At 39.3% G+C, this 20,085-nt stretch overlaps 1 protein-coding gene and 1 pseudogene across 1 annotated transcript; both read left to right on the top strand.

Annotated features, from left to right (window-relative positions):
- Positions 1-2,298: 2,298 nt before the first annotated feature.
- Positions 2,299-20,085, top strand: part of LOC128017471 (C-type mannose receptor 2-like) — a 38,187-nt pseudogene continuing 20,400 nt past the window's right edge.
- LOC128017474 (C-type mannose receptor 2-like) lies at positions 2,535-4,599 on the top strand. The gene is made up of 4 exons (XM_052602887.1): positions 2,535-2,571; positions 2,662-2,997; positions 3,732-4,079; positions 4,241-4,599. The coding sequence occupies exons 1-4, from the start codon at positions 2,535-2,537 to the stop codon at positions 4,597-4,599; spliced, it is 1,080 nt and encodes a 359-aa protein (XP_052458847.1).

Raw genomic sequence — 20,085 nt, 5'->3', positions numbered from 1 at the left:
TTAATAGTTGTTCTCTCTTTTTTTAAATACGACAACTGCCTTGTTCATACGAGATGCAGAAACAATGTTTTCATGGCCTACCTGTTCTCCTGTTGCTAACAGCACCTCCTCAATCACTGTACCTACCTCAGGAACACACCTGAAACCATTCCGAAGCGAGAGAGATGGCTCTTCCCCCGCAGGAAGAGAGGCCATCCCGTTTGACTAGAAAACGCCTCACAAACTTGAATACAATAATCGGTGACCCAAAGAAGTGAAGTGAAGAGACACACTCTCTCTGTTTAAATCTAGATTAAAAACACATCTCTTTCGCCAAGCATTCGAATAATGTATCTCTTAAATTGTGAGTGTAGGTGCATCTGATCAAATGTGCATTTTTATTCATTAGCTTGGGTTAAACTAATTTTAGTTTGTTGGATCAGCGGCTATGCTAATGATGTCTCTATTTGTTTCTATGTTTTGCCACGGGATTTACATCCCGTGGTAACTAGGATTTACACAAGCTCCAGTCTGGATCCAGAACACCTGAGAAGAGATGATGCTGACCCTCAGAGGACCAAAGATGATGCTAACCCTGAATCAACAAACAGAACTAGCAATTATTACTACAAGTGTGACTGCATCATATAATAATTATTAATTAATAATATTAATAGTGTTCATCGTCTGGCTGACTATGTCTTGTATTAATTTTTTCTAAAAATCCTGTCAAACGTGCACAAACTGACAGTCACCACCATAAGCTACTACTAAATATTGTAGAAACATAATTCTCTGTAAAGATGCTTTGTAACGATTCGTATTGTAAAAAGCGCTATACAAATAAACTTGAATTGAAAAAAAAAAGAAAAAGAAAACAATAAAAGATGATAGGTAAAACCTATGGAAAAAAAAATTTAACTATAAGAAAAAACTTAAGAACCTTCACGCTCTTGCACGTGCCTCTCACACCCCACGCCACACTCTCGCTTCCCAGCATGCAACACACCCTAGAGAGAGAGAGAGAGAGAGAGAGAGAGAGAGAGAGAGAGAGAGAGAGAGGGCTTCATAAAGAGCTGCTGGACACTGAATGTTGTTGTAGGAGCTGGAGAGAAACTGCAAAACAGAAAAGAAAAAAAACACTGAATTACAATTACATTACAAAAAGGTATTAAAGGCATGACAATGTAGTTAATGTGTTTTAACTATAAATACCACAGTAAAACAGTTATCATGATAAAATAGTTTACACACCTGGACAACGACACTTGGTAAAATGTTGGGTCCCTCCTACTTTTTGTGAGTGGTAACGATGGTAACGACAGTCAAAGGTCACTTGATGATGACAACCAACGAGACTATCATAATAAGGCCGCTAGAGGGCGTTTGATTTTAAACCGTAATTATAGGTCGTAATCTGTCTATGGTCGTAATATGCTGCTTGCACAAACAAACTATGTGTTTGTTTTAGGAGGAGGACAGTCTCGAATCAGGCCTATAGGTCTATTTTTCATTAAAAATCATGTAATTCAGCAGCATTATATTGAATATTTAGTTATATTTCCTAATTGGAGCCCCTGCTTCTCTGAAAAGTCTGTGTTCTTTGACTAGACATAGGGTCAGGGCAGATGAAAAGGTTATATTCACTTGTTCACATTCACGATTTTTACTCTGGAACAAAAAAAAAAAAAAAAAAACAATACTGAGAGAGAAATATTTAAGAGAATCAGGTAAATGCGAGAAAGAGGTTAAAGTAGCATTTAAATCAAATGCAAGCATGATATGTGACTCCAGTGAATGAAATTTACTGTTAAATAAGTTGACATTATATGAAGAGAGCAACAGTGCGTAATGAAATATTGTGGATGTTCTCTGAGGCTGTGATTTTCACATTTAAAGAGTTGAGTGAGTTGTTGCTGTTGTCTTTTATTTGCATGTTTGTATTTCTCTGTGTGATAGTGTTCATGACACAACAGATACAGAACATGTTCACATTTTGTGAAAGTATTGTTTAGTTTGGGAAGCAGAAACATGTTGTTGTCTCTGACATTATCAAAACTGAAAGAAAATGGAAAAAAGAAATGTAAATGTTGAGGTTGTTCCTGTGAAGCTGCTGGAAATACACTTCATTCCAGAACACACAGATTCTCTGTCTCCACCACATTCAAATGAACACACTTCCACAGAATTACAGCAACAAAGTCCAACACAGACAGCAAAAGAAGTAGATACACGTGAACAAGGAAGAAAAATGAAAAGGCTTTTGTTTTAGAGTAATAAACACATGAAGCAGATATAATCATCAAAGAGTGTGAAGCTGAAGACAGAAACATCAGACTCAGAACAGAAACACACGACCTCTAAAGTAAGAACAACTCACATCTTCATTCTGCAAATCAGACTTTGAGATGTTAATATTGTCTTAATGAATGTGTAAGGTGCATTTATGTTCCTCTTATTATGTTTTTTTAATTATCACTGAAATCATGTTTTAAATTAAAATGAATCAGTGAATACTTGAAACATGAGTTTATCTATATTATTCTTCCTCAGAAATGGAGCAAACTCTAGATTTCATTCTTCTTCTCGTTGGTGAGTGTTTGTGGTTTTATTTATGATTTCTAGTTTCATTAGGTTTGATGCTGTTCTGAAAAGCATTAAAGCAGCGTCTCTCTTTCACAGCTCTCTGCTCCGTATCTGAATGTGTTCAGTGTCAGTATCACTTTATAAATGAGAAGAAGACCTGGACTGAAGCTCAGAGATACTGCAGAGAGAATTACACAGATCTGGCCACCGCTGACAACATGAACGACATGAACGAGCTGATGAAGAGTGTGATTGATGAACGTTTCTGGATTGGCCTGCAGAGAAAATGGCAGTGGTCTTCAGGTGAACCTGCGCTCTATCTGAACTGGGCTCCTACACAACCTGATGGTAAAGATGAGTGCGCTGTGATGAGAAATGGACAATGGAATGATTTGGGATGTAGTAATAACTACCAATTCATCTGCAACAACAGTGAGTGCAGCTATTTAAAATACATTTATAGAAATTCAACAACAAGTCATTCATAAATGTGCAAATAATTTTTTTTTTTTTTTATGCAATACTAACCATTATTTTAATTGATTATGAATATAGAGGTGACTGTATATTTTTCACTTCCATTGTTAAAACAATTTCTGTACAGACACAATATTTTCCAGAAATAAAAAGACACACTATGGGGTAATTTGTCACAATGATGTGATGTGAAGTGATGAAGTTTGTTATTTCAGTCTTCTGTATCTCAGTACAAACCTGTAACATCTTTATTTTACTTGTACATGAACTCAAGTCCAGTTCATGATTCTTCATTAAAACAATTTACTAACTATTATTTTATAAATTAGTGATCTACAGTCCAAATGAATGTTAACGAGCATATTTATCTGCAGTGTAACATCTTCCTCTGTTTGATGTTTCTCTCATCGGCTCTTTGTGTCTGAGTCAAGTGTTCATAATGGATCAGTAGAGAGAGCTTTAAAATCATCACAATGTTCCTCAGTGTTACTTCATGATAGATCTGTAATATAATCCTGAAAATATAGTTAATATTCAGTAAATCACCAGCTGAAGAAGCAGCTCAATTCTTTGAGAGACGTGTTTCTGATGTTTCCAACACTGCTCCTGTTCACATCCAAACCATAAAACAGTGAAAGAATAATGAACAAACTGATTCATGAATCTTTGTCCATTTGTCTTTCTTAAAGAGAACACAGGACTCATCTTTATCAATCAGAAGATGAATTGGAGAAACGCTCAGAGTTACTGCAGACAGAAACACACTGATCTGGTCAGTGTGAGAAACCAGGATGAGAATGAGAAGGTTAAGAAGTTCATTAGTGATAATAACTCATCTGGATCAGATGTCTGGATCGGTCTGTTCAGAGACTCATGGCAGTGGTCAGATCAGAGTAACTACTCTTTCAGATTCTGGAAGTCTGGTCAACCTAATAATTATGGAGGTGATGAAAACTGTACAGCTGTTTTAAAAAGTGCTCAGGGACGATGGATTGATGACTCTTGTAATCACCAGTTTCCTTTTGTGTGTCATGAAGGTGAGTAGATCCTCACAAAACACACAATCCATCATCTCCTCCAGATCTCTTAAAGTTCCCGCTACATGTCTGACATGACAAATTCATCCACAGTGTTTGTTCTGATGTTGTTTTTGATCAGTCTCTCTCTAGTTTCTGCTTGTGCTCTGTTTGGTTTCCAGATAAACTGATTGTGATCAGAGAGAATGTGACGTGGTCTGAAGCTCTGAGATACTGCAGACAGAATCATGTGGATCTGGTCTCGGTTCATTCAGAAGAGATTCAGCGTCGTGTGATGAACGTGGTTAAACGAGCGTCTACTGCGGGGCTGTGGTTGGGTTTACGTCACTCTCATATTTTGGGCGTCTGGTATTGGGTGAGCGGAGAGACTGTGTGCTATCAGAACTGGGCTCCAGGGAACGGCACATCAGAGGAGGACTGTGAACACACAGTGAGATCTGGAGCAGTTCAGTCTGGAGGAGATCAGCGCTGGATCAGCCGTCCTGAAACTGACAAACTCAACTTCTGCAGCATATATTAAGAGTGAAAGGATACACAGACCTTCATGTCAGGAAACAAGTGATTGTGTGTTCACTTCCTTTAACTTTAACTAAATTTTCATTAATCACTTTATAAAGTAATCATTTTACATGTATTAATTTCAGTTTCAGCAGACAGTCACACTTGAGGGTTAAAAAGGCAGAAATGTTTCCTTCAGATGTTTGTTCATGTAGTTCACATATATTCTTCAATAAACTGTTAATGTATGTTATGCATTTCCAAATGTTTCAGCATCTTTGTGTATGTTACCATATTTTGGGGAAAAGAAAAAATTGTACCCAAACATTAGCTAGACTTGACAAAATAGAAAACCCTCCCTTTGTAAAACTGTTACTGTGAATATACAATATAAATATTAAAGTCAAATGTCGAAAGTCGAAAGCCTCCCATTGATCTCCATGACACACAAACACACACACACACACACACACACACACACACACACATATATATATATATATATATATATATATATATATATATATATATATATATACAACAAAATAAAAATTGCTAGAGGCAGCAAAATCATCATAAGCAAAATGTAATTGAACATGTTAATTAAATGTATTAATAGTGGCGAAATGACTACTACTATGAAACAAGGTATAATTTCATTAATTGCTAAACCGGATAAAGATCCAAATTTGATAGAAAATTGGAGACCAATCTCTCTTCTAACAACTGATTATAAATAATTTACTTTAGTATTTACAAGAAGTTTACAAGAAGGTTTAAATAAAATTATTAGTGAATGCCAATCAGGTTTTTTAAAAGGACGACACATAACTAACAATATTAGACTTGTGCTTGACCTTTTGGATTATGCTGAGAATGTTGATGAAGGAGCCGTAATTTTCTTTTTAGACTTTTATAAAGCGTTCGATACAATTGAACAATATATATATATATATTGTGACGAGTCAGCTGCCTCCTCCCTGATTATCACCGGCACCCCGTCCTAAATCGCCGCCCTTCACCAGGCTCCCGACTGGAGTGGGTGTGTGAGAGGAGGGGCGCTGGACGAGTCAGGGCTGGCGGCGTGTGATGGGGCACACCTGAAGGAAGTGGAGCCTCATAACCGCCGCTGTTTAAAAGCCCAACGCGCCTCTCCTCAGGAGACCGGTCTCTTCCCCGTGCATGCACACTGGTGTCCTCGTGGGTCCAGGAAGGGTGCGTTGAGGGACTCCCGCGCCACCAAGACGTGAGCTGCCGGACCCGCGATCCGGATGGGAACCGCACCCGTATACACGACCGACGGGCCAGGATGCCGGGCCGTCCATCCCCTACCAGCGCCGCGGCCAACGAGAGAGACGCGGCCGCTAGGAGAAGCCGCCGCCCCTCGCGCCCCGGACCAAGGAGGGGAGCGCGTGCGGCCGCCGGACTCCGCCCCTTGCCTGGACCCTTCCTCAATGAACACTGCCCAACCTACACAAGCCCTGCAGCACGACGAGGACACCAGATCCCCTGTTATTTTGGACACTTTCCCCCTTTGGCCACTTTTATTCCCTTTGTTTTATGATTTCTGTTAATAAAAGCCTCTCCGAGGCCTGACGCCACGCCCACTGTGTCTGTCTTGTGCTCCTCCCGTGACAATATATATATATATATATATATATATATATATATATATATATATATATATATTAAACTATAACACTTTTTGGATTCATATATATATATATATTAAACTATAACACTTTTTGGATTCGGAAATACATTTTTGAATGTAGTTAAAATGTTTTACAATGATTTTAATAGTTCTGTAATACTTAACACTTCCACCTCTAAAAGATTTAACATTAACCAAGGAGTACGTCAAGGTTGTCCAATTTCCCCCTTTTTATTTTTGTTGGTTGTCGAGTTATTATCCATTGGTATTGCTAATAATGAACAAATTCAAGGTCTCCAAATTTTTGGTAAAGAAATTTAAATTTCAGAAGGCTTATCTCGATTTGTCTATCCCGCCTTATCTTTATATGTTAAAGACTCTTATTCTAAAGATATCAATAATCTGTTTTATTCTTTTATTTGGAAAAACAAATCCCAAAGACTGAAGAAAGGGGTTCTTACTAACAAGAAAGCTGAAGGGGGTCTGGAAATACTCTATTTTGAAGATGTTAATAGAACTTTTAAAATCAGTTGGATTAAAAACAAAATGTTTGATTAATCGTTACTCCCTTTGGAACCACATCCCACACAGTCTCTTTGACCAAATAGGTGGCTTACAATTTCTGTTAACTTGTGACTTTAATATTTCTAAACTCCCTCTTAAATTGTCAAAATTCCACCAGCAAATGCTTTTAGCATGGAAAATTTGCTACTCACACAATTTCTCTCCTCACACTGCCTTCATATGGAATAATATCAATATAACTATTGCCAATAGATCTTTATTTTTAAGGAATTGGTTTAACAGAGATATTAATCATCTTCTGAATATGTTTGATATTTTTGGAAAGCTTTTAACTTATTTTAAGGAATTTAATTTGGTCATTAAAGCTTTTCCTCCTACTCTTGTACATCTGGTTACAAGTCATATTCACTACAACTCTATAGTAAGGACAAAACCAAATTTAACTTGAACTGATCGGTAAAAAATGCAATAACAAGCATATTTACACTATTTTCCAAAACCAAAATAAAATAACACCTCAAGGAAAATGTTTTTGGAACTCTATTATTGATAATATAAATTGTAAGACTGATTGGTTAATCCCATTTAAATATTGTATTAATAACAAAACTAAAGAAATACATTTTAACATTTTGCAAACCATCTAGCCTGTTAAATCAATAAGTTCAAGATACTCTGATATTGATGATTTATGTTCTTTTTGTAAAAATGAGAAAGAGGTGTTAACACGTTTTTTGATTGTAAAATTTCTCAAAAGTTTTGGAAGGAATTGGCAGATAAAAAAATTTTCTCTTGTGAAGGATAAATACTATTTTTCTTCAAAGGATATTATTGTGTACTATGAAAATAAGGCAAGGCAAGTTTATTTATATAGCACATTTCGTACACAATGGTAATTCAAAGTGCTTTACACAAAAGAAAGTAAAATAATCATGAAGAAAAATAATAACAAAAATAAAACAAGTAATTTTAAAACTTTTAAAATGATTAAAACATTTAAAAACAGTTAGAAAATGATTTTACATAAAAATAATAATAATAAAACAATAATAAAACATAAAACAGTGAAAATATAGTGCAATCGGTTCGGACATTGCACAGTGCTCATTCAACAAATGCACAGCTAAAAAGATGCGTTTTGAGTCTAGATTTAAATGTGACTAGTGTTTTAGCACATCTGATCTCTTCTGGAAGCTGATTCCAACTGCGGGCAGCATAGTAACTAAAGGCAGACTCCCCTTGATTTGTGTGAACCCTTGGTATTTCTAACTGACTTGATCCTAATGATCTGAGTGCTCTGTTAGGTTTATATTCAGTGAACATATCTGCAATATATTTCGGTCCTAGGTCATTTAGTGACTTATATACGAGTAAAAGTACTTTAAAATCAATCCTAAAAGTAACTGGAAGCCAGTGTAAGGACCTGAGGACTGGTGTGATATGCTCAGATTTTCTGGTTGTAGTCAGAATCCTGGCAGCAGCGTTCTGGATGAGCTGCAGTTGTCTAATGGTCTTTTTGGGAAGGCCAGTGAGGAGTCCATTACAATAGTCCACCCTGCTGGTGATAAAGGCATGAACAAGTTTCTCCAAGTCTTGACTGGAAACAAAACATCTAATTCTTGCGATGTTTTTTAAATGATAGTATGCTAATTTAGTTACTGCTTTGACATGACTACTGAAACTAAGGTCTGTCTCCAGAATCACACCAAGATTCCTGACTTGATTTTTAGTTGTTTGACCCCTAGAGTCAAGGTATGCATTCACCTTGAAGACTTCATCTTTGTTTCCAAATGCAATGACTTCAGTTTTTTCCTTGTTTAACTGAAGAAAGTTCTGGCACATCCAATTATTAATTTCATCAATGCATTGGCATAGGGAGTCAATGGGGCTGTAGTCATTTGGAGATAAGGCTAGGTAAATCTGGGTATCATCAGCATAGCTGTGATAGGCAATTTGGTTCTTTCTCATTATTTGACTTAGTGGAAGCATATAACGGCTAAACAAGAGCGGTGCAAGAATTGACCCTTGTGGGACTCCGCATGTCATGGACGTCCACTTAGACTTATGCTCTCCTAGACTCACATAATAGCCTCTCCCTTCTAAGTATGATCTGAACCATTTGAGTACCATCCCAGAAAGCCCGACCCAGTTTTCCAGTCTCTCTAGTAGTATGTTATGATCGACAGTGTCAAACGCAGCACTGAGATCTAGCAATACCAGCACCGATATTTTGCCAGAGTCACAATTTAAGCGAATATCATTTTTTATCTTAATGAGTGCTGTCTCTGTGCTGTGATGTGGTCGGAAACCAGATTGAAAATTGTCCAGGTATCCATTTGAGTTTAAGTATTTGTTCAGCTGATTAAAAACTACCTTTTCTATAATTTTGCCTATAAAAGGAAGATTAGATATTGGTCTAAAATTGCTCAAAATTGTGTTATCAAGATTGGTCTTTTTCAGGAGGGGCTTTACAACTGCAGTTTTTAGGGAGTTTGGAAATGTCCCAGAAAGAAGTGAGGCATTCACCACTTCTAAGAGATCTGCTTTTAAGCAGTCAAGCACACTTTTGAAAAAAAAGATGTGGGAAGTGTGTCAAGACAACAGGTTGATGATTTTAGTTGCTGCACTATGTCTTCCAGAATTTTGCTATCAATTTTTTCAAAAATAGACATAGTATCTTTTTGATATTTTGGCTGAATCTGTCTGACCTCTGCATTACTTGAGGATGCACTAATCGCCTTCCTGATATTTATGATCTTCTCAGAAAAGAAAGAAGCAAACTCATTGCATTTGCTGTCTGATAGCATATCAGTGGGAATTTGACTTGGGGGGTTTGTCAGTCTCTCAACAGTGGCAAAAAGAGTACGAGTGTTATTTAAGTTACTGTTTATAAAGTTTGAGAAGAAGTTCTGTCTAGCTGTGGCTAGTTTCACATTAAAAGCATGAAGGATGTCTTTATAGGTGCTATAGTGAATATCAAGTTTCGTCTTCCTCCACATCCGCTCGGCTTTTCTGCATTGTCTTTTCATAGTCTGAACTCCTGTTGATCTTCTCCAAACTGATTTCTGTCTGTTTGTTTTCTTACTGACTATTATTGGTGCAATATCATCAATAACATTCTTAACTTTTGAGTTGAAGGAATCAAGGAGAATTTCAACAGAGTCTGCAGAAATGCTTGGTGTTAAAGATATAGCCTCCATAAATAGTACACTTGTGTTCTCATTTATGCATCAGATTCTAGACAGATCTAGATTCAGTGGTAGCAGAGATCAGTATATCAAAGAAAATACAGAAGTGATCAGATAGTACTACGTCCTTAATAACAATGGATGAAATGTTTAGACCCCTACTGATGATTAGATCCAGAGTGTGTCCACCTTTGTGTGTGGGTCCATGCACATGCTGAATCAGGTCAAAGGTGTTTAAAACAGTTATCATTTCTTTTGTAGTTTTGTTTTCTGCATTATCTATGTGAATATTAAAATCCCCTGCAATTGCAAAACAGTCAAACTCTGAGGAAATTATTGATAACATTTCTGTGACCTCTTCAATAAAGGCTGGCGAGTATTTTGGAGGCCTGTAAATAATAATAAACAGAATGCGTTGAACACCTTTCAGCACAATCCCTAGATATTCGAAAGACAAGTACTGACCAAATGACACTTGCTTGCATTGATAGACATCTTTAAATAGAGCAGCTACACCCCCACCTCTCCTAACAGTCCTGCAAACACTCATGTAAGTTAAGTTAGGAGGGGCTGCTCCATTAAGGACTGTTGCATTGCAGCTGTCTTCTAGCCATGTTTCATTTAGAAACATGAAATCCAGATTGTTTGTGGTTATAAAGTCATTGATTAGAAATGATTTATTTTTTTGTGAGCGAATGTTTAAAAGTGCTAGCTTGATGGCAGTGCTTTGTGTCTTTACATCAATCTTAGTTTGATGCATAATAGGCCGCAGATTAGATGAGTTTGCCCTTCGGCTTGAGAAGGCCTTAGACTTTCACGTGATAAAACTGAAATAGAGAAAGCTACAGGCACACTGGGTTCCTGCTTGTTCAGTAGGCATTTGTCAATGTTGCTGCTATTATAGCGGGGACCCGACACATATCACTGAGAGCTGCTATCAGTTGTTTTTGGTTCACCTTCAGCAGATAGAGGGTTTGGGCCCTGGCGTTGTGGCAGCGGTCGGAGAGCTCTCATAGGAACAGGGCCCACAGGCTTTGGTGGTTGGGGGGCCCACCGTTTTTTAGTTGATATCTGCGGGCTAGCAGCGAATGAGTGGGAGAGTTTAGTCCCAACATACACCAATTCCTCCATTTTCTGTGAGAAGCACAGAAGTGGAGATGCTGGAGAGAGGGATAATGTGTCTGGTGAGATGGGCTGTGTCTCTGGTGTTTCCGGTGGCTGTGATGTGTGTCTATCAGTGTCCTTGTGGGATATGTCAACCACATGATGACTCGGACCCGGTGTGTGTGTGCTGAATGGATTGACACACTCTGCTGAAGGATGACGAAGGGAGAAGAAGATATTGTCCTTAAACACTCTTGCACCAAGTTTGTTTGGGTGGAGGCCATCCGGTTTAAACAATTGTCTATGGCCCCAGAAAAGATTGAAGTTGTCAATGAAATTTACTCCTTTTATATTACAAGATCTTTGTAGCCATGTGTTCAGCCCAAGCAACCGTGAAAACATATTTGTTCCCCTTGATGGGAGTGGTCCACTGATGAACAACTGAACTTTGAGTCTTTGAAGTGTTTCAAAGAGTTCAATGAAGTCCTTCTTAAGGAGTTCTGACTGCTCTTTCCGAATATCATTCTTCCCCACATGGATGATGATTTGATTTGCAGTCTTGTGCTTCATCAGAATGTTCTGAAGTTCCTTGTTCACATCAGAGACCGTTGCTTGAGGAAGGCAGCATGTTGTTGTAGTCCTGCTACGGATTTTTCTGATAACAGAGTCACCAACTATCAGAGTCCTTGGCTCGGCTGCGCTCTGAGCTGAAAGCCGCTGTCTGCTCGTCCTTGAGCGCCTGTTAGTAGCGGTGTTTGCTGCTGGCTGATCAGATCCATGTTTAAATACATTTGGGGATTCCTCACCCACATTTATTAATGCTTGAAATCTGTTCTCCAGATGTATAGGGGGTGGTAGAATACCAGTATTTACAAGCCTTGTCATAGTCGAATCTGGTGTAGAGGAAGCTATGGAAGCAATATGAGAAACTCGTGACAATCTGATGTCTTGTGTTCCTTTGGGTCTTGCTCCCTGTTTGTTCCAATGATTAGTGTGGTGATCAGATACGGCTTGTTCCTCTACACTTGGTATAAACTGTTGAGATTCAGAAGATTCATGGGACTCACCGGCTGTTTGCTGAGGGGGTCCATGACGACGGTCTGCTAAGTGTTCCGTCTGTTTTGGAAGTCCAGAAAGTAACTTTGTTTCAAGAATCACAATCCTTTGTAGGAGTTTGCAGCAGTTAATGCAACAAGTAGATCCAACAGGAGGCATTTTCTCTCTCTTCTGTTTGGTAGGCAGTTGTTTTCCCGTCTCCGGAATGTAAGCTGTTTGCAGTGGGAGACAAAGTCTTCTTTTTGTAGTATTATTCCAGTCCCAGTGTTTTTAGTTTTAGCGTTTGTGCCAAAAATCTGTTGTTTGAGCACCGTGCTGATCTGCTGAAGTAAAAATCTTAGAAAAATCTGAGAAAAGTACAGACATAAGAAGCAAAGCGCAGAGCAGTAAGCTAGAACATCCGAACGGTAGCAAAGCCGGAAGCAATCCATGTTAATGTAAACAAAGGTCTTGAATACATTGTTAATTTATTCATATTGCTGGTGAAATTTTATAAACCTTAAACAAACATTTTTAAACTCATCCCCAATATTTAAAGTATTTTTAGTTGAATTTGATTGTTTTATATCTTCATTGAAATTGATAAAAAAACTAAAATTAATTAACGTTTAAAATATTATGAAATTTTCTTTAGATCCCCTGTAACTAATTAATGTCATTTTATATTACACTGACTGTCCTATGCTGTGCTCTGTACAATGTATGTTATTTGTTCTGTGTTCAATAATAAAAAAAAGTAGCTAGCGGTGCTGCCATGGAAACCAAAAAAAACAGACCGGAGATCTCCAAAATGGGGCAGAACCTCCAAAATGGGGCTGGGTCTCATTTCGCAAAGACCTTCTCCTGACTTACATTTCTTTATAAATTAAACATTTTTTCAAGTTCTTTTAAAATAAAATATGCTATAGTCCTTTTTCATGGAACGCAAAATTACCCATTATGCTTTGCGCGTATGTAGGATGCTTTGAACTTCCGGTTCGCAACAAGATTACAGAGCCGTTACAGAGTTATTTGGACCGCTCTGAAACCACAGTTGTAATCTGTTTTACTGACTTTTAACTTCTATAATGTCAACAAGCAAAGGCAACATTAGTTCGCTGTGGCAGCATGGTCAAGGCTACTTTGTCTGCTCAACATCCTACGTAGTTGACCAGCGCCCCCCCCCCCCCCCCCCATTGTTTTATGATATGAAACAAAGGCCATCAATCACATTTGTTGACATATTCAATTATATTTTTTGTCTAAGTGTGTGGATGGAGGAACTTAGAAATTATAAAAGTACCAAAGCATACAGTTATCTACACAGTAACAATGTTTGGATAAATTATTTGTCATAAACATCAGCAGTTCACATTACTGAAAGCGGAGGTAGAGCCGAGTCAGGCTATTAATAAACTAAATCACATCACGTGGGTTATGTTACAAAATAACGGAGAAGTGGAAAGTGGGTATTTATAAATATAGCAACACTTCCAATGTAGCTAAATGCAAACCTAACAATACTAGGGGGTAATAATATGGCAAAACACCTACCCACTTCAAAGCTATGACACACATCAAGACTTGATGTGAGAGAGTCAGTTCTTCAGACACAAAACCACTTTTTGAATTAAAAAAACTTTTGGAAAACTGCTAAACTGCCAATGTATCAGTGCAAGGAGATGACACTGAGAGCTTAGAAGTCCACCAGCCACATGGAGAGACTTTGACTTGCTGTAAATGTAAAGCATTTTACAGCAAATACATAGAACTGAACTTTTACCAGGCAGCTGAATTGGAGATTCAAACACAAAATCAGAGTTTGTCAGAGGTTTGGCATAGTGCAAGACAGCCCAGGATCACTGCTAGTTCAGCTAAAGGTGTACCAGTGCGAGCAACAACAAATCCTGATAAATTCATGAGAGAGTATCTCTTTCCTCCCTTTCGGGGTAATGTGGCTACAAAGTATGGAGATGAGAAAGAGGCAATAGCTTGTAGCTTTCTTGTAGAAAAAGGTCTACAGGTCTCCCACTCAGGTATGAGGGTCAGCCTGGAAGAACCATGGCTGTCTGCAAACCCTGATGGCATAATAAATGGAATGGAACTACTGGAAATAAAGTGTCCCATTCCCAAGAACAACAACACCTCTCTAGCAGATCATTTCACCATAAAAAATAGTTTTGTACAGGGCTAAGAATGGCAAAACTGTTTGTCTGGTCTCCATGTCACGGTTCATGAATGCACTGTTTCCTGCTCATCTCATGTTACGTCATGTTGTTTGTTTCATGTGGGTGTTACTGCTGATCATCTTGATCAGTGGCAGCTGCAGCTCATTACACCAGCCTACTTAATGCCCTGTCTTTCATCTCTTGTTTGTCAGATCGTTGTTTGAGGTCCTCCGTGATTCTTGTCTGTGTCCAATCTGCTCAGCATACTCCTTGTGTCTTGTTCCTGTTCGATCGTTGTGGATATACCATCATCGAACGGATCCCTCTTCATCACCCACCTGCGCACTCAATCACCTTCTCACCAGTCTGTGCTGCCATCGAGGTCCCTGCGTCACCCACCACCAAGCCAGCCTGACCTTACATCTCAAATAAAGATTATTACTTGCAACTTGCTTCCTGTCCTTTATACGATCGTGACAGAACGATCTGACCACCCATGGAAGCAGCGAGTAACGTTAGAAGAGCTCCTCAGTGCCAGTGCTCGAAGAATGGACTCACAGGAATGGAATCTTTATGACACTGGTAGCGCTGTCCAGGCTTAGGTGGCGCAGGTGTCCGAGCTCACCCAGCAATTACAACTTCTGCGAGCCCCCACTGCACCGCTCACACTGTCCGTTCCCCCCACACCACTGGAGACCCCCTCCCAGCCGGAACCACGCCTTCCAGTTCTGGAAACACACTTCTTGAGGAATCCATCCAAATTTCTGTAGAGCTGTCCTAACAAAATGCTCAATGCACTTCTCTCTTCAACCCAGGAGCTTCTCCAACTAACAAGCCAAGGTGGCGTTCGTTTTGACACTGCTCACTGGTAGGAGGGCATTATGGGGAACGGCGGTGTGGGAGAATCAAGATCCATGCTGTGCCTCGTTCCAGACACTCACCGCGGAGATGGGCGAGTGTTCGATTGGGCAGTCGCTGGGAGAGAGGCGATGGCAAGGAGAGGTATCAGTATCGGATATCTCTATCGAGTTCCGTACCCTGGCAGTGGAGTGTCAATGGAACGAGGAGGTGCACATGTACCTGTATGGGCTGGCTGAACACGTCCAGAAGGAGATCTACGCCCTGGACCTTCCGACCTCACTCAATGGACTCGACAAGGATGTAAGGACGAATTACGTCAAGGAGAGGGATCAGCGGTGGGGACGCGGCCAGCCCCGTCTACGATCATGAGCCCATGCAGGTAGGGAGAGCTCAGCTTTCCCGAGAGGAGAAGGAGAGGCGGAGATCCCTGGGCCTGTGCCTCTACAGCAATGGGATGCCTACATCTGTCTGGTAAAAGGCCAAGCCTAGTAGTAAGTATGAGGCTACTATCGGGTGGGATCTCCGCTGAGAAGACCTCATCATCATCTACGCTCCTCCAGGTAAGACTGAGATGGTCATCACGATTTCACGAATGTCAAGCACTTCTGGACTCTGGGGCTGAAGGTAATTTCATGGACCATGCACTTGCAAGCAAACTTCAAATTCCCCTCAGTCACCAGATCACGGTTCACGCCCTCAATGGACAAAGAATGCCGGTCATCTCACTCACCACTGGAAACATTACCCTCATCACATCAGGCAACCACTCAGAAATCATCTCATTCTACATACTAGACTCTCCCCTTGCACCCATAGTTCTTGGTCACCCCTGGCTCCTCTGTCACAACCCCAAAGTGGACTGGCAACTTCATTCCATCCTGGCCTGGAGTAATAAATTTCATGAGTCTTGTCTAGTGTCTGCTTGTCCATCTGTTTCTATGTCTATGTTTCAGGAGGAAGCAGTGGATTTGTCTAACGTGACGGGGAGTATCTCCACCTGAAGGAAGTGTTCAGTAAGTCTCGTGCTGCTTCTCTCCCTCCGCATCGTCCCTATGACTGTGCCATAGATTTACTGTCAGGTAAGTCTCCGCCTAAAGGCAAATTATATTCACTTTCTGTCCCAGAAAGGGAGGCTATGGAGAAATAGATTTCTGATTCTTTAGCTTCGGGGTTCATCCGCCCTTCCTCTTCTCCACCTGGGGCAGGTTTCTTTTTTGGAAGACGGGTCTCTGCGACATTGTATTGATTACCGGGGACTGAACAACATCACAATAAAGAATACATACCCTTTGGCGTTGATGTCTTCAGCCTTCTAAATGGTTGAAGCAACAAGTGTCAATCTTCATGAAATTGGACTTACGCAATGCTTATCATTTGGTCCGTATTAGGGAGGGGGATGAATGGAAGACCGCTTTTAACACCCCCAGGGGGCACTTTGAATACTTGGTCATGCCCTTCGGGCTGTCCAACTCCCCAGCGGTCTTCCAGGCATTCGTCAACGACATGCTGCGAGATATGATCGATCAATTCATATATGTCTACCTGGACGACATATTGATTTTTTCCTCTTCTCTCCAGGAACATGTGCAGCACGTTCGACGAGTGCTTCAGAGGTTGCTAGAGAATGGGCTTTTTGTCAAGGCGGAGAATAATAATAATAATAATAATAATAATAACAATAAATAATAATAATAATAATAATAATAATAATAATAATAATAATAATAATAATAATAAATAATAATAATAATAACCTTTATTTTCTATAGCGCCTTTAAATGTACATCTCAAAGCGCTGTACAGAAACAATTAAAACAACAAAGAAGAAAGAAAATACAGCACACAAAAAGACGTAATACACTGTAAAATAAACATAAAAGACAATAGATCAATTAAAAGCAAACCTAAGAAAATGAGTTTTAAGCTGTGATTTGAAAATACCAAAAGATTTAGCTTGCCTAATCGCAATCGGTAGAGAATTCCAAAGTTTTGGAGCTAATGAAGAAAAAGCCCTGTCTCCCATTGATTATAAACGAGTTTAAAAGATCACGTTTTGGAGTATATGGAGTTAAAAGCTCGGTCAAGTATTGAGGTGCTAAACCATGCAGTGCCTTGTAAGTAAGCATCAGAATTTTGAAGTCCACCCTAAACCTAATGGGAAGCCAGTGCAAAGACTCCAAAACGGGAGTAATATGATCATGTATATTAGTTCTAGTAAGGATTCTGGCAGCTGAATTTTGTAAGACCTGCATTCTGTTTAAGGTAGCTTTTGACACGCCAGCTAACAAGGCATTACAGTAATCAATACGGGAAAACACAAAAGTGTTTATCAATCTCTCAGCAACAGTAAACGATAGCATTGGACGCAATCTGGCAATATTTCTAAGATGGAAGAATGAAATTTTAACAGTATTCAGAACATGTGGCTCAAACGTTAGGTTGAAATACACTCAGAAAGAAAATTAACAGGCACAATTTCATTAGGTCTAAAATGAATATAGATCTGGGTATCATCTGCATAGAAGTGGAATTTTAGACCAAGAGATCTCAAAAGCTGGCCAAGAGGATAAACATAAATATTAAAAAGAAGAGGGCCCAAAATTGACCCCTGTGGGACACCAGCCTGCACAACATTAACCTCAGATCTAAATCCACCCATGGCAACGTACTGCTTCCGATCAAAAAGGTAGGACTTAAACCAATTAAGAACAGTATTTGAAACCCCAAAAACAGTTTCAAGACGAGTAATTAAAATTGAGTGATCAGCAGTGTCAAAAGCGGCACTGAGATCAAGTAGGATCAAAACTGAAAGACAGCCAAAATCTGAGGCGATTAGCAGGTCATTGGTGACCCTAACCAGAGCTGTTTCTGTACTATGTAATTTACGAAAGCCTGATTACAGAGGCTCAAAGAGATTGTTCTGAGTTAAATGAGAAATCAACTGAGAAGAAACCACTCGTTCCAAAAATTTAGCAAAAAAAGGGAGATTAGATATGGGACGGAAATTAGTGAAGATCTCATAGTCAATATTTGACTTTTTAGGCACTGGGGTAATTGCAGCGGTTTTAAACGTTGTTGGTACAACCCCAGTACACAGAGAGTCATTTATAATGCTCAAAACAAAGAGACACAAAGAAGCAAAACATGATTTAAACAGACCAAATGTAGTAGTAGAAGACAGTAAAGTAGAAGTACAAAAATCTCTACGAACATTTTCAACTTTGGTGACAAAAAAATCCAGAAACTTATTACAGAGATGATCAGAAGCAGTAACATGAGAAACAGTTTTATGATTCAACAATTTGTTAATTGAATTAAAAAGTTGTCTAAAATTACCCTGATTGTCATCAATCATTTTAGAAAAATAGTCAGATCTGGCAGACACAATTCCAGCCTTAGTTGCTTGTAAGCAATCTTTCCACATTTGATAATGGACGGAGAAAACCTGAGATACGCCACCTACGCTCCACTCTGCGACAAGATGTTTTCATCATACGCAAGTCCTCATTATACCAAGGAGCGGGACGTACGAATGAAACAGAGCGTGACTTCTGAGGAGCAAATAAATCCAGGCCAGATAGAAGAGCTGAATTTAACATAGAAACCCTTTTATCCAGAGGGTCAGATGGAGTAAAACAACTTAATGAAGAGTCAATAAAAACAGAGAAATCAGAAGGATCAACTGATCTCCACTTCCGATAAGTCAAAATACGAGAGGAGGCAGTGTTAGCAACAGGTATATGCATATCAAAAAAGATTGCCAGATGATCAGACAATCCTAAATCAGTAACAGACATCCCAGACACAAAAGACCCATTTGATATCACTAGATCCTTTGTTATGTGTAATACAGTCAACAAATTTATTTAAATCAAAGCACTCCAGCAAGGACAAGAAGTCCTTTGTTAATGCAGAGTCTTTTTTGTCCATCTGGATATTAAAATCCCCCAAAAAAAGAGTTCTCTCAAATTTAAGGCACAGATGTGACAACAGATCCGCAAACTCAGATAGAAAGTCTTTGCTTTAGGAGGCCGGTAGACTGTAGTTATGGCAGTTGAATAACACTCAGAAACAGTTAAAACAAGACATTCAAATGAAGAGAACAGTGGAACAGCAACGGGTCTTAAATTGAATTTCTGATTGTACAGAACAATAATGCCACCACCTCTGCCAGTAGATCGCGGGAGAGCTAATAAACCATAACCAGCAGGATTGAGTTCATTAAAAAGAAGACCGTCCGAATGTTTGTGCCATGTTTCGACTATACTTAAAAAGTCAAGATTTTCTTCCAGAATGATGTCAGATAAAGCCACCGCTTTATTCTTGACAGAGCGAGCATTAAAAATAGCAGATTTCAACAGGCACGGGGACTCCGAAACCTCCCGTGAATGCTCTTTGTATGTTAGCACAGTCAAGTCGTTATTGTTAATCCCAACAGGTTTATACACCGACCTTTGATGTTTACGAAGAAATGTAGGATAGGAAACAGCATCAGATGAGGAACATATAACACTGCGCCTTGAAGAGCGATGTAAGTAGCGCTTACGCCGAAGTATTCCAACATCATCACAGTTAGCATAGATATCGTGTGCTAAATAAAAGTTCCTTTTCAATTTCAACAGTTGGCAAACAGTGTACCTTAGCGCCATGCGGGAGGAATCCACACCAAGATTGCTACACCAATAGCAACCTCGCAGAAGTGTAGATCCAGAGGAGGGCACCAGGAAAGTTTGTTCCAGCAACAGACGTTTAAAATTAGGAACAATAGGCCAACAGGTGAAACTAAAACGCACATCGTGGTTCAGCAGTTCAAAAGGTTATACAGTCTTCATACAATCTTCAAACTTCTTCAAACTTCAAGTGCTCAAAAGCTCCAAAACCGTTGTCTAATATTTAGAAACAGACAAACAAAACGGGAGAGAGAGGAGTGGCAGCCAAAACGCGCCAGCGTTCCCTCAGTCCCTCCCAACAGC

This window comes from Carassius gibelio, chromosome A7 (assembly GCF_023724105.1).
Source record: "Carassius gibelio isolate Cgi1373 ecotype wild population from Czech Republic chromosome A7, carGib1.2-hapl.c, whole genome shotgun sequence".
NCBI classification, from domain to species: Eukaryota; Metazoa; Chordata; class Actinopteri; order Cypriniformes; family Cyprinidae; genus Carassius; species Carassius gibelio.
Note: the sequence above shows the minus strand (reverse complement) of the source record. Positions and strands in the feature narration are given on the sequence as shown.

Excerpts from the sequence above, each read along its gene's own strand:
- LOC128017474 (XM_052602887.1), top strand. The coding sequence starts at position 2,535 with ATGGAGCAAACTCTAGATTTCATTCTTCTTCTCGTTG. Across the intron at positions 2,998-3,731 it reads CCAATTCATCTGCAACAACA|AGAACACAGGACTCATCTTT; the intron begins GTGAGTGCAGCT and ends TCTTTCTTAAAG. Across the intron at positions 4,080-4,240 it reads TCCTTTTGTGTGTCATGAAG|ATAAACTGATTGTGATCAGA; the intron begins GTGAGTAGATCC and ends TTTGGTTTCCAG.